The 15,529-nt window shown below is 42.1% G+C and overlaps 1 protein-coding gene across 4 annotated transcripts in view; it reads right to left on the bottom strand.

Annotated features, from left to right (window-relative positions):
* LOC126984663 (WD repeat-containing protein 19-like) overlaps window positions 1-15,529 on the bottom strand; it is a 161,769-nt gene that overhangs the window by 88,274 nt on the left and 57,966 nt on the right. For all 4 annotated transcript variants that reach the window (XM_050838552.1, XM_050838560.1, XM_050838559.1 and 1 more), the window contains one exon: window positions 4,774-4,901. In XM_050838552.1, coding sequence (XP_050694509.1) covers window positions 4,774-4,901 — 128 coding nt within the window. The remainder of the gene's footprint in view (window positions 1-4,773; window positions 4,902-15,529) is intronic.

Consider the following 15,529-nt stretch of genomic DNA (forward strand, 5'->3'; position numbering starts at 1 on the left):
TGAGATGTCAGCAAGTTGAGCAGACTTGTGCAGCCAGCTGATACGCGTCTAATACACATCCCGTCCACACGCTGCATAATCTCACCATATAACATCCTTTGATGCGACGCACAAAAAACGACAATTGGTGGAACGGGAGCGAATACTGATGCGTAACATGTATGTTCACGCGGGTGTTACGCAGTGTCGTTATGAGGTCCTGTCCAACTGCCGTTTTTGTTACATGACGGAGTTACGTTATGATGTTCTGTTTGCATGTGTGTACCTGGCCTATGATTAAGTGTAATTGTGGGGAGGTGGTAGCCGAGTGGCAAGCGTGCAGGCGTGGTGAGCCCGAGGACCTAGCACGGACTAGGCTCGAGCCCCCACCGAAAGACACTTATATATTAGGTCAAGAGAAGCACTGAGGCCAGCATGGGCCCAGCAAATCATACATCATGACAGCCACTATAAATAAACTTAGCCTGTGTCACTAATGAGCTGAGGCCATCCATAAGACCCTTCAAGAAAGCCTACAGGTGCTAGAGGCAGCACATAAAAAAAAAACGAAAGAATTTTTGTGAATGAGGGCCCCAGATCAGTGCCTGTTTTGAGGGTGCCGTTGTTTTGAATGCCGGACAAACGAGGTTCTACTATACCTGCGCCCCCCTTTCTTCATGACAAATCAGGATGACTCTGGTGAGAAGGGAGACCTGGCAAGTGCACGGAGGCAGCCATGAAGGCCCATTCAGTGACAGGAACCCCAACTACTGGCTGCAAGAGCCCCAACAGGAGGGATGAGTTGCCACAGGGCCTTTATTGTGGCCTGTGGGCATGGAGCCCTGTGCCCACATGTTAGGGAATGTGTGTTAGGGTATTTAGTACTCATTCCTATGTTGCAGGAGCTACATGGAGAGGCAGTGCCAGTTAACCCTAAGCCATTATATTCAGAGCTGCTGCAATGGCAGAAACACCTGGTGAGCTGGGCAGCGTTGCGGTCGTGTCTCAACAAGAGAAGTATATTGTTTCTCTCTCTCATTTTGGGCCTGTTGGCTTGACTTTGAAATCACTAAGCTTTAGAGAATGCAATGCTGTTGCAGTTAACATTTAACCTTCTGACTAACATCTTTTATTCCAGAATCAATCAATCAATCAATGGGGGTATACGCTGGGGGGCACGTCGCCTCGCCCACCCTAGGACGCCTAGTCTGGAGGTCCCTCCAGGCAAGTCTTCATGCAGATTCCCTTCCCATCCTGAATAGCTCCCGGCAGGATCTATCAACTTGATAAAGCCACGAACTCCGTGGGTGTCACCTTGGCCTCCTCCACTCAGGATTGTCTCTTACAGAGACAACCTGATGAGCAGGATCAGCTTCTAGGTAACATGCCACATGCCCGTAGAGCCGGAGTTGGCACTGACGGACTATGTAGGTAATATAGGTATGTCAAATCAGTCTCACAGAGTAGTCGCCAGTCTAACACAAAGTCATTCCAGTGATATCCCATGATTCTGTAGAGACATTTATTCCCAAAGGCATCAATCCACCTCGCCAAGTCCCCATTTAGTGTCCATGTCTCACAACCATAGAGTAAGACAGGGAGGACAAGGGACATAAAAGATCCGGATCTTTGTCCTTCTTCACAGGTATCAACATCGCCATATACTCATGCTGACCGAGTTAGTAACACCATGTGCCAAGCCAATCCGCTGTAGAACTTCCTGGCGAGACTCACCGTTGTTATGAACTACGCTACCAAGGTATGCGAAATTTTCCAAGATCTCAATGTCCTTACTACATGCATGAACAGACTGTACTTTTTCATCTAGCAAGACTCCAAACACCTGTACCTTGGTCTTGGCCCAGGAGACCTGAAGTCCCAAGGGCTTTGCCTCCTTGTGCAGTGCAGTGCATCGAGAGCCATCACCAAAATCTCCAGCAACTTCGCCAGGATTACTGCATCCTCGGCAAAAACAAGGTCAGTGACCCTGGTATTGCCAATGGATGCCCCACAATGACTCGGGTCCATAGCTTTGCCTAGTACCCAGTCCATAAAAGTGTTGAAAAGTGACGGGGCAAGGACACAGCCCTGCCTCACTCCCGCATTCACAGGAAAGAAGTTGGACAAGCCCCACCCCCCCACACTTCACAGCACTCTCAGTCCCAGAATACAGGCCCGTCAGCAGACCAATAGTCCTTGCAAGGATCCCACAGAGTCGCAGAAGATCCCAGAGTGCCTCATGATGCACTTAATCCAGAAGCTACTGTTAAAGGGGAGAAGCTTTCCTTGTTTAAACTTCCTGTACAAAAGCACAGGTGGGACTTCATTCTGCCAGGCATCTCTCTCTCTCTCTCTCTCTCTCTCTCTCTCTATTGTGACCTCGGGTGGCAGGGTTACTCTCTCTCTCTCCTGCTATCCGCTGGCCAAGGCGGATATATGGGCAGTTCTCCCACTCTGACCCCTTGAACGGGTAGAGGATGCAAGTAGGACAAGCCAAGGGTTGTCCTACTTGCACAGCATGTGTGGGCCTCTGGCATTCGAGTGCTCATCAGAGGACACACTGCCACAGCTCTCAGTCCGAGGCAGGAGAGCTGGGTATCTCTTCTGCTTCGTGGGGTGTGAGCCATGGCCATCTCCTCTGGAAGGAGGCAGCTTTATCATTGGGCCTCACGCCTGAGAGCCAGTGCAGTTCTGTGCAGGAGAGAAGACCCTGCCGTGGGTACTCGTTGCATCTTCAGAAGAGATTGTCACAAAGGTATCGCGCCCACGCTGTTAAGTATCACACTATTGTCTTTTCATTACCACAGCACCACTTAAGTTAGCCTTAGCTAGGTTAGAAGCTTAGTTTGTTGTGCATATGTGTGTGTGGATGTGGGCTTCAGCTGTGTGGCATGAGTGGTATAGGTTTCCCTGTATATAATGTACAAAGTTGGTGCACTTATTAATTTTTCCCTGGCTCCTGAGTCACTCCACAGAGAAAGTCCTGCCACCCCTACAGAGGACTACATTAGTGAAGTACCCTCAGGTTCACCCAGAGTCATCTGACTGACGAGAAGGTCCACGTGGTACCTGCTGGTAGGTGAACGAGCACCGTCAGTGTTGACACCTCACTCTTACACCTTCACCACCATCCAGAGTAGGGTTAGGTTGTGTGTGCAGTCCATAGCAGGTTCACTCCACACCTCCTGCGACCAGTAAGAGCGGAGCAGCCATGTGGTCTAGGACAAGGCAAGTTGAGTGAGCAGTGTGTGTGTGTTCGTCCCCCTCAGCGTGTTAGCTTCACCACTAACCTCAACTTAATTAACTTAATAAATAGTTAATATTTATTCTATTATGCCCTCCTACCTCATCCCTTGACAGACACATCACAGTTATATGAATGGCCAGTGTCACCTCTGCTGCATCTTCTTACCTTCTGCAGCAGGCCTTATAGACCTGCTGCAGGAATATTGTGAGGGAGTTGTGGTTGTAAGGTGCTATTTTGGTTGCCATCAGCTGATCGACTTTCCAATTTAGCACACACCCCTCCCTCACCTGCGGAGAGTTGTGGGGGCTAACGGGTGGACCAAACACAGCTGGGATTTGTAAACAGTGGCGATTACTGGGCAAGCTCAAACCACCCTTGCACGGCTCACATGCTAGCCATCTGGTACAGGTTGAGAATCCCTTATCCAAAATCCCTGGGGCCAAGTGTTGTGGATTTTGGATTTTGGGGGGTTTCAGAATATGCAGGTCCTTTTGACATTTTCAACAATATCTTTGCACCACAGAGCACGCAACACACAGTAATCACAATGAATAACGAGCGAAGGTGTTACTGTGATGACTGCTGACAACAAACTAACGCATAGCAGCACTGGAGTTGCCAGGTCGTGGACTGTGTTCCCACCCAATCCCATCCCAAAAGCTACCCAAAACCTGCAGTGGTGGTGGGTAGGTGTTTTTATGCCCAAGGTGTCAATGCAGCAGTAGGTTTACCTATCAAATTGGGCAGGTAAACTGCAAACATGGCAACCCTGAGCAGCACACAGCAGCTGTACATGATGGAACCTTTCCATCACTTTGTGGAATTTTCCATTTTTGATGTGTCATGTCAGCATTTAAAAAACTTGGATTTTGGAATTTTGGATAAAGGATTCTCAACCTGTATCTACTTGATCTTGCAGTATGCTTGTATAGCAGACTGTAGGCCTATAAACTGGTAGAGAAGTAACTACCGACTGCAGTGTGAGAAATACTTACAACTTGAATTCCAAGGGCAAATAAGGGGGAAGTGTGGGTGGGCTGGGCCCAGCCCATCCACCCTTCCTCCCTTCCTCCTGCCAGCGCATGAGGACTGGGGATGGCAGTGGGGTAGGGGTGGGATGGGAGGTATGGGAGAGCTGTGTAAACAAACAGCTGCTCTATTCACAGTGGGATGTTTGAAATGTCAACTCCTTACTTTATTAAGTATTATTGGCCTGGTCGTAAGTGCAAGCAGTTGTAAGTCGCATACATAGTAACTCGAGGATTACCTGTATAGTTAATGAATGCTTAATTTTTTGAGGAAAGAAATAACTTTCTATAAATCCCTTAATACTTGGCAGCATTGCTTTTGCGGGCTTACTAAGTGGAGTGACCTGAGGTCAGGCCAGGCCACTACCCTGCCATGGGAGCTTCCCCTGCAACATGAATGTAGCAGCTTGGTAAGGTAAGCAGCCATGTCCAGAGTGCCTCCATAAAAAGATAGAGCATAAGAAATCTTTCATTGCGACTGAAAAGAAAGTTGTACATGACACAATAGCTAGACCTTACCTGCTGGTGATGCCACAGCCAAAAGCTGTCCATCATCCGACCACTCCAACCAATCAAGCCCTCGCTCATCATCAACTGTGACGACTGCATGTGTCTCCTTCAGATTTGCCAACTCATGAATCTTGATGCTGAAAAGATTGTCATTTATTTCACAACCATATCCTGTGTTGCTGCAGTAACAATATTATGAAAACATGAAAATCATGGAAAAACAGATGTACGTATCACACACTAAAATAAACTTAGCATAAATTAGAAAGTGACTACGTAAGAATAAGGAATTAAATTATTAAATTCCTCAAATACCCTTAAATTGTGACTAAATATGTATAAAATAAATAAAGTTATCATCAAAGTTCATTTTGATGACAAAGTAGGATTACAGGTTCAGAAAGTAATCATAAATTCCATCATCCTCACTATATTTACTATGGCAGACAGTGGAGGTGGTACACTGAATAAAAAACTGAGTGATTACAGTGAGAAGAGGAAAAATTCACAGGTGAAAAAGGAAATATTACTGTCAACAAATAAACATGAGCACACACACACACACACACACACACACACACACACACACACACTGCCTCACACCGCCATTCCTTTGGTGTTTTACCAGTTGTCATTGAGCATTTTATGATATCATATACCAGTCCAACCAGCTGATTTCTGCATTCTTTCAATATATAACCCAAGACTCCATCCAGTCCTACTGCTTTCCTCTCTTCCAGCTCCTCCATTATTTTATATATCTCCTCTTTATTTACTATGACTTCATCCACATGAACATTTATCATGTTATCTTCTGGTTCATTGAATTGTGACTCTTTCGTAAAAACTTGCTGGAACCTTTTATTTAGCAGCTCAGTTATGTCTTTAGGATCTTCGATTATCTTATTTCCAAAATTCAATCTTTATTGTTTCATTTGGTTGGATTTTTCCATTTATGAATCTATAAAACAGTTTAGGTTCTTCCTTGCACTTTTCGACAATATCCTTTTCATATCCTTTCTCGTCTTCTCTCCTTATTTTCACGTATTCATTTCTTGCTATCTTAAAATCTTCTTCATTCCTTTGATTCTTATTTCTTTTCAATCTCTTCCACACTCTGTCTCTTTTTTCCTTTGCCTTTGCACATCTTGCATTAAACCAATCCTTTTTTCCTTTTTCTTTGGCTATATATTCTGGTACAAATTTCATAACTCCTTGTTCATATGCCTCCATAAAAATATCATACTATTTTTGCACCTCTCTTGTTCTCTTTAACTTTTCCCAGTCTAGCTCTCCATAATATTTCTTGAGATTTTTCTGCTTTCCTATAGTTTAACCTGTTTCTTTTATATGATTTGTTTCCCTCATTTCCTTCCTCCTCTGTTTCCATCTCTATTATTACGTGATCACTCTTTCCCAGGGGGCACCCATACCTTAATTCATTCAACAAGTGCATTCCCTTTGTTAACAACAGGTTTAGTTTTGCCAGTTCATCTTCACTTCTGTATCTTGTGTTTTCCTTCACCCACTGCATCATCAAGTTCTCCATCGTCAATCTTAAAAATCTTTCCCCCCATGCCGTTTCACTACCTCCACTTTCAAATATTTCCCAATTTACCTCCTTACAGTTAAAATCTCCAACTAACGAGACTGTTTTGTTTGCTCTGAATAACCTACTCAAACTCTGAATGGTATCTTCAATCATGGTCTCATATTCTTCTTTGTTCCATGAGTTTGTTCTTGGTGGTACATGGGTTGCTATTATCGTCATCATTTCTCTGTTTTTGTTCTCTAGATTTACACTCACTATTTCTGCCTTTCCTCCCCCCATGTACAGTAATCCCTCGTCTATCGCGGGGGTTAGGTTCCAGAACCCCCCGTGATAGGCGAAAATACACGAAGTAGCGACCTTATATTTTTTTTATTATTTACATATATTTTAAGGCTTTATAAACCCTCCCCACACTCTTACAAATCTTTTCCACACTCCTGTTGACCTTTCCCACACTCTTATAAACACTTCCAATGACGTTTCGTTGTTACAAAGCGGTCCCAATAAATGATTCTCTAATTCTTGTTTCGACTTTTGACATTTGCTTCGTAAATACGAACTTCGCGCAAGAATTAGTTTAGTGGGGCAGAAGAATACTCAGAGAAAGGACAATACGAGCGTAGCTCACTTCTTTTATATCACAATTAGGAAAATACGGAAGGGGAAAGGGAGAAGAGGGACAGAGTGAGTCATGAAAAAAATACCGATAGAGGATGTAAGAAGGGAGAATAAGGAAAAGTAGTGGCGGAAACAGGGAGAGATAAAGAGGATGAAAACAAGAAGGGTGGGGGGAGGGAGGGACAGTGGGGAGAGTCATGTCAGGTCCTGAGGAAGAGTCAGGTGAGGTCCTGAGGGAGAGTCAGGTCAGGGCTTCAGTCAGGACATGACCTGACTCTCACTTCCGCCCCTCCCTCCCCACACCCTTCCCATTTCACCTTCTGTGTGTGTGTGTGTGTGTGTGTGTGTGTGTGTGTGTGTTTACCTAGTTGTAAACACACACACACACAACAACATAAGAAAGCTGGAAAGAGTGCAGAGAGTGGCAACTAAGATGGTACCGGAACTAAGTGATCGGACGTATGAGGAGAGACTCAATAGCATGAGGCTCACAACCCTGGAGAGAAGAAGAGAGAGAGACCTGATAGCGGTGTACAAGGTGGCGAGCGGGGTGGAGAATCTGGACAGAGAGGACCTGTGTGTGTGGAACGAGAGAGAAACGAGAGGACATGGAAAGAAGTTGAGGGCGACCACATGCAGGCGAGATGTGAAAAAGTTTAGCTTCCCAAACAGAAGCATAGAGCTATGAAATAGACTGGAGGAGGAGGTGGTTTGTGCAAGAAACATCCATGATTTTAAGGGAAAGTTGGATAAGAGAGGATATGGAGACGGGACAGCACGAGCGTAGCTCTTTTCCCGTATGTCAAAACTAGGTAAATACAACTAGGTAAATACACACACACACACACACACACACACACACACACAGCGTTCAGCCGTCGAGGAGTAAACATCTGGGCCGCTCCGCTCCGAGCCGTTGGAAAGACACAATCCTCAACCAGCGCCAGCTGTTGAGGAGGAAAAATACCTAGTGTAGTGTTGCAGAGGCCTGGGCTGTGCTAATGTTGGTTCGGTAGGTCTCCATTAGTGCAGTTTAGTGCGATGAGTGAGAAGGAGGAAGACCAGGGATGGATCACGCCACGAAGCAGAAGAAGAAGAGCAGGAGGAGGTGACAACAACAGCGGGGAGGAAAGTGAGTACGAAGGTGGAGGTACTTCAGCTGGGCTCTCTAGTTTTGCGAGATATGAGACGCCATTATATGAGAGTGCTGCTGATGGAAAGAAAACTGGATAAATGGATCAACATGGTAAAGAGAAGGGATGAGGAAGAAGAGCAGAATAGAGAATTCCACCGCGACCTGAGAAATAGGATAAAACGACTAGAGGAAAATGAGAAGAAATTGATTAAGGAAAATGAGGAGCTAAAGGAGAAAGTAGCAAAGTACGAAAGATCAATGAAGGAAGGTTTGGGAGTGGTAAGAAAGGAAAATGAAAACCTGAAGGAATTGGTAAACAAAGAAGAACAAAGAGTTAGAGAAGAGGTGAAGACCTGGAGAGTGGAGAATGAAAAAGCAAATGTAAGCCTAAGAGAAGTAATAGAACAGCAAATGAAAGAAGATAAAAAAGACGTGGAGAAAGAGGTAGTCAAGGCCCTAAAGAAAAATGAAGAATTAGTGAAAGAAGTAGCGGACAAAAAAAGAAGTGTTGTTATTTTTGGGATGAAAGAAAAGAATATAACATATAAACCAAAAAGGGATAAAGAACTGAAATCAGTCAAAGACCTGCTCAAGAACCTAAATGATGCAGAAAGGCAGAGTATCGAGGAGGAAGTAGACGAGATTTATAGAATGGGTCCATTTATTGAAGGGAAAACAAGACCAGTTAAGTTAAAACTAAAATCACAAAAGGCAGCCGAAGACATATTACATAGAACATCTAAACTAAAAGAAACGGAAGGATGTAAGGATATATGCAGAATATAAAGAAAAATAGAAATGAGGAAGAAAGGAAGAAATGGAATGAACTACTGGCAGAGACAAAAGTAAAATATAGCACAAGATCTGAGGAAGAAAAAGAAACATTTTTGGGGGGAGAATTTCAGGGGAGCGAATCAAAAAATGGTTCATAAGGGAGAAGAGAAAGGGGAGCAAAAACTAGATAAGAAAGATACAGAGAGGGGAATAAGAATAATGTACACAAATGTAGATGGGTTGATCTCTAGTAAAATAGAGCTGCAAGAGTATCTAAAAGAGAGGGATCCCATGATAGTTTGCCTAACTGAAACTAAACTAAAACATCCAAATTGAGTTAGATGGAAGATACAATGTATGGAGGAAGGATAGAATGGGCAAAGGTGGAGGAGGGGTGGTGATAATGATAAAGAAAGTTATTAGTTAAATCAATAGAATATGGAGAAGGAAAAGCAGAAATAGTGTGTAAGCTTGGAAAACAAGAACAGAGAAAGGATGACGATTGCAGTAACATATGTACCACCAAAAACTACATCATGGAGTAAAGAAGACTATGAAAACATGATTGATGACACCATACAGAGTTTGAGGAGATTACTTAAGGCAAACAAAGGAGTAATACTAGTTGGCGATTTCAATTGCAAAGAGGTTGACTGGGAGAGGTTTGAGAGCAATGGTAGTGATGTGGCATGGGGGAATAGATTCTTAAATTTAATGATGGAAAATTTGATGTTACAAAGGGTGAAGGAAAGCACTAGATATAGAAGAGACGACGAACCGGCAAGACTGGATTTGGTGTTGACAAGAGAAATTCACGTGAAGGATATATTGAGGTATGATTGCCCCCTGGGAAAAAGTGATCACGTGCTCATAGAGATGGAAATGGAGGAGGAAGGAAGGGAACAAGACAAGACTTATAGAAGTGATAGATTAAACTATAGGAAAGCAGGGGTGGAACACCTCAAGAAGTTTTTTGGTGAAATGGATTGGAAAGAGTTAATGAGTACAAGCGAAGTTCAAGGAAAGTATGATATTTTCATGAGGGCGTACAACACAGGTGTTATGAAGTTCGTACCAAAATACAGACCGAGAGAGAGGGCTAAAAAGGACTGGTTTAATGCAAGATGTGCAAAGGCAAAAGAAAAGAGAGACAAAGCGTGGTCAAGATTAAAAAGAAACAAAAATCAAAGAAACAAAGAAGACTTTAAGGCAGAGAGAAATGAGTACGTGAAAGTGAGAAAGGAAGAAGAGAAACGATACGAAAAGGATATTGTGGAAAAGTGTAAAGAACAACCTAAACTATTTTATCGATTTATAAATGGAAAAATTAAATCAAGAGAAACAATTGAAAGACTGACTGAAGAGAATGTAGAGATCGAGGATCCCAAAGTCATGGCGGAATTATTTAACAAAAAATTCCAGCAAGAGTTTACCAAAGAATCATTATTTAATGAACCACAAGAAAACAACTTAGATGTATTTATGGAAGAGGTCAAAATAGATAAAGAAGAGATAAAAAAAACTATTGGGGGAATTGGAAGAAGGGAAGGCCATGGGACCAGATGGAGTTTAAGGTTTTATACTTAAAGAGTGCAGAAATGAGTTAGTTGGCCCGATATATGACATCATTAGGTGCTCAATAAAAACTGGCACAGTGCCTAGGGAGCAGAAGAGGGCAGAAGTGGTACCTATATACAAAAGTGGAAGAAAGGAAGAACCCCTAAATTATAGACTGGTGTCTCTGACCAGTGTAGTATGTAAAATATGTGAGAAATTAATAAAAGAACAATGGATGAGATTTCTAGAAGAACATAATCTAATCACAAACAATCAATATGGGTTTAGGAAAGGCCGCTCATGTGTGACAAACTTGCTGAGCATTTACTCAAGAGTGATGGACAAATTACAGGAAAGAAACGGATGGGTGGATTGCATTTACCTAGACTTAATGAAGGCATTTGACAAAGTTCCACATTCAAGACTGCTGTGGAAACTAGAAAATAAAGGAGGAGTGAGAGGGAAAATGAAGCGCTGGATGGAAAGCTACTTAAGAGGAAGAGAGATGAGAACCGTGGTTAAGGACACTAGATCGGAACGGAGAACGGTGGAAAGTGGAGTGCCCCAGGGGTCGGTTTTAGCACCAGTACTCTTCCTAGTCTATATTAATGATATGCCAGAGGGAATAAAAAGCTACATAAACTTGTTCGCAGATGATGCTAAACTGCAAAGACATATAAGAAACAGTAAAGACTGCAAGGAGCTGCAGGAAGACCTAAACAAGATTTGGAAATGGAGTCAGAAATGGGAGATGAAATTCAACATGAAGAAATGTCATGTTATGGAAATGGGAAAAAGTGTAGAAAGACCAAAATGGACATATAAAATGGGAGATGGTGAAATATTAAAGAAAGTAAATGAAGAGAGAGACCTGGGAGTAATAATGCAAGATTATATGCAACCAGAAAGTCATATAAATTGGATCTTCGGTGATACATATAACATGGTGAGAAATATAGGTATAGCATTCCACTACATGGACAAAGAAATGATGAAAAAATTAATTACTACTATGATCAGACCTAAACTAGAATACGCGGAAACAGTGTGGTCTCCACATATGAAGAAACACATAGTAAAACTAGAAAGAATACAGAGGATGGCAACAAAAATGGTTCCAGAACTGGAGGGACTGACATATGAAGACAGACTAAAGGAAATGGACTTGCCAACACAAGAACAAAGAAGAGAAAGAGGAGACCTAATACAAATATATAGGCTATTGAGTAAAATGGAAGAAGTAGATAATGAGAAATTGCTAATAAGAGAAGAACCTTCCAGCAGGAATACTAGAGGACATAGTAAAAAGTTAAGGAAGGGAAGATGCTCAAGAGACATAAAAAAATATAGCTTCCCTCAAAGAAATATAGAGGTTTCGAACAGACTAAGTGAAGAAATAGTACTGGCGAAGAGTGTGCAGAGCTTCAAGGAAAAGTTGGATAATTATAGACACGGAGACGGGACTAAACGAGCGTAAGCCCAGGCCCTGCAAAATTACAACTAGGTAAATACAACTAGGTAAATACACACACACACACACACACACACACACACACACAGAAGGGGAAATGAGAAGGGTGTGGGGAGGGAGTGGCAGAAGGGAGAGTCAGGTCAGGGCTTTGGTCAGGACATGACCTGACTCACTTCTGCCCCTCCCTCCACACACCCTTCCCATTTCCCCTTCTGTGTGTGTGTGTGTGTGTGTGTGTGTGTATTTATCTAGTTGTGAAATACAGGAAAAGAGACGTACAGTAAAACCCCGATTATCCGAAATGGAAGGGGGGAAGCCTCTTTCGGATAAGCCGATTTTTCGGATAATCCGGATTTATGGCCGCCATTTTGATCGCCGCCAGTTTGATCGTCGGCATTGTGTCTTGCTTTCTCGTTTGGATGAATATCACTTTGATCTTGCACCTTGGTTCTTATTTTCTCATTAGAACACATGTAGCTAGTATGGACGGACCATTAGCCAGGATGGATGAGGATGCTGGATGAGGATGCCCAGTGTGAAGTGTGTGACGCGACTGCCGCCGACTGACGATGTAAACAATGAAACCAAACAAACACACGCTACGCTAAACAAAGTAGTACGCTTAAAACATGTGATGTAAATGTTTTATTGTATGTTTGTCTGTGTGTCTCCTTGTCTGGACCAGTGTATGTTGATACTTGTGAGCGTTGCAGATCTGAATTGTGAATGTTGCAGAGTGCGATTGTGAATGGTTGTGCAAGCTTGCAAGTGTGACCTTGATGCATCGTGCAGGTGGAGACACAGTATGATGACTCATATTATCGCGCAACTCGTATGTTGGAAGGGGAATGTGGCATGGAGTGGAGAGGGGAGCCGTGTTTGTGTCGTTGTCTTGAGAGTACGGTGTGAGAGTAGTTGTGCAGTAGTTTGTTCGTCACGACCACACGTCCTTGCTGGGGCGAAGGTGCGGACGTGGTGTTGTTGAGTTTGTTTAATGTTTTTTGTCTAATACATTGATCTATTCGTTACAAGCTATTTCGGCAATACGTATTAGAAAGCATATTCATTTTAACTGTTCTTATCAATTTTAAATGTGTTAATATAGTACATATGTAGTTACTTTTATTTATTTTTGATGTTTTATAACGTTTTAGTATAGAACAAAAAAATTAATTTTAATTGCATTATCCAGATCAATTTCGGATAATCCGGTTTTTCGGATAATCCGCTTTCGGATAATCGGGGTTTTACTGTACTAGGCTCGTGCTGTCCCGTCTCCATAACGCTTATTATCCAGTTTGGCTTTAAATTCATGAATAGTTTTTGTACACACAGTCTCCTTGTCAAGTCAGTTCCATGTTGTTATGCTTCTGTATGGAAAACTGTATTTCTTGATGACTCTCCTACAGTCGCTCTTTTTCAATTTCTTACCATTGCCTCTTGTCACACTTCTGTCACGTACCACTAGGTCTTCCCTGTCCAATTTCTCCAATCCCTCTTGTATCCTGTACAGTGCTATTAGGTCCCCTCTCTCTCTTCTGCTCTCCAGTGTTGTTAGTCCCAATTTCTCCAGTCTTTCTTCATAAATATGTTTTCTCAGAGTTTCCGGTAATTTAGTCGCTGCTCTTTGTATTCTTTCCAATTTTCTAATTTCTTTCTTCAATCTAGGTGACCACACTAATGCTGCATATTCCATTCTTGGACGTATCATCGATGTTATTAGTTTCTTCACCATTTTTTCATCTAAATATGTAAGTGCTGCTTTTACGTTTCTAAGAAGATTGTATGTTTCTCCAGTTATCCGATCTATATGTTTTCCAAAGTATAACTTGTCTGTTATGATCACTCCCAGATCTTTTTCTTCAGTTTCATGATTCTTTCATTACTCAGAGATGGGAAAGTGTAAAAGATAATACAAATATTGAAAACGTTTTTGGAACATTTAAAGAAGTAATGGTAAGCAACTACAACAAAAAAAGTGTTAGGGATAAAATTGGTGAGAGATGGAAAAAGAAAAGGAAATTCATGGTGGACAGAGGAGATAAGGAGGATAGTAAAAGAGAAAAGGGAACTGTTTAAGAAAACTCAAGAAAGAAATGTGGCTGAGCAAGTAAAAAGGGAAGGGAAAAAAAATAAGAGAATGCAAAATGAAATTAAAACAAGCAATAAAAGAAAGTAAGAAGAGAGTTGATGAAGACTTCGGAAAAAGACTAAGTGAAAAATATAAAGGAAACAGGAAATCATATTGGAAAGAAGTAAAAAATGATAGAAATGCAGAAAATATCTCCTCAAGTAAAATAAATGAAGTTATGGATAAAAAGGGAAAGATGTTGAAAGACGGGGAAGCTGTGAAAGAGAGATGGAGAGAATATTTCAAAAACTTAATGAATTTTGAGTACGGACATCCAGCAGCTGTAACAATGCATTCAAGCTAGAAATCGAGCTAATAGGGTACTGGGATTTATTTCAAGGAGCGTAAGCAACAGAAGCCCCGAAGTCTTCCTCAAACTATATTTAGCATTAGTTAGACCTCATCTTGACTATGCGGTTCAGTTCTGGTCACCTTACTATAGAATGGATATCAAAATGTTAGAATCGGTGCAAAGGAGAATGACTAAGATGATTCAGGGGTTGAGAAACTTGCCATACGAGGAAAGACTCAAACAGTTAAACTTACATTCTCTGGAAAGGCAAAGGGTGCGTGGAGACATGATCGAGGTTTATAAATGGATGAAGGGCTTTAACAAGGGAGACATTCATAAGGTTTTGTTGGTAAGAGAACCGGGCAGGACACGAAGTAATGGGTTTAAACTGGATAAATTCAGATTCAACAGGGACATAGGCAAAAATTGGTTTACTAACAGGGTGGTGGATGAGTGGAATAGGCTTAGCAGTCATGTGGTGAGTGCCAATACAATTGTCACATTCAAAAATAGACTAGATAAATTCATGGACAGCGATATTAGGTGGGGTTAGATACACGGGAGCTTAGGGTCAAAGGAGCTGCCTCGTACAGGCCTACCGGCCTCTTGTAGACTCCTGCGTTCTTATGTTCTTATGTTCTTATGTTAAATAAAAAGATAGAAAAATGGAAAGGCAGCAGTAATTGATGGCATCACAGCAGAAATGTTGAAATGTGGAAGAGATGTGGTTGTTAAATGGATAGTCAAGATATGTGAAGCAACATGGGGGGGGGGACAAAAGCCATCATTGTCCCAGTTTACAAGTGGAAGGGCAGGAGAGGGGAATGTGGGAACTATAGAGGTATAAGTCTCCTGAGTACACCCGGAAAGGTATATGGAAAAGTCATAATAGAGAGGGTGCAAAGACTTACAGAAGAGAAAATCAAGGAAGAACAAGGAGGCTTCAGGAAGGGAAGGGGATGTGTGGATCAGATATTTTCCTTCAGGATGGAAGTAGAAAAAATAATAGCAAAAGGAAAGAAACTATACGCTGCCTTCATGGATTTGGAAAAAGCTTATGACAGAGTCGATTGGATTGCATTGTGGGATGTTTTAAAGATTTATGGTGTGGGAGGAAAACTACTTAGTGCAATAAAGTCTTTCTAAGAGGATGCGTCTGCATGTGTCAAAATTACTGGAGAAACAAGTGAACATTTTGAGATAAAAGTGGGATTAGGGCAGGGATGTGTCATGTC

This window comes from Eriocheir sinensis, chromosome 5, assembly GCF_024679095.1.
Source record: "Eriocheir sinensis breed Jianghai 21 chromosome 5, ASM2467909v1, whole genome shotgun sequence".
Classification (NCBI taxonomy): Eukaryota; Metazoa; Arthropoda; class Malacostraca; order Decapoda; family Varunidae; genus Eriocheir; species Eriocheir sinensis.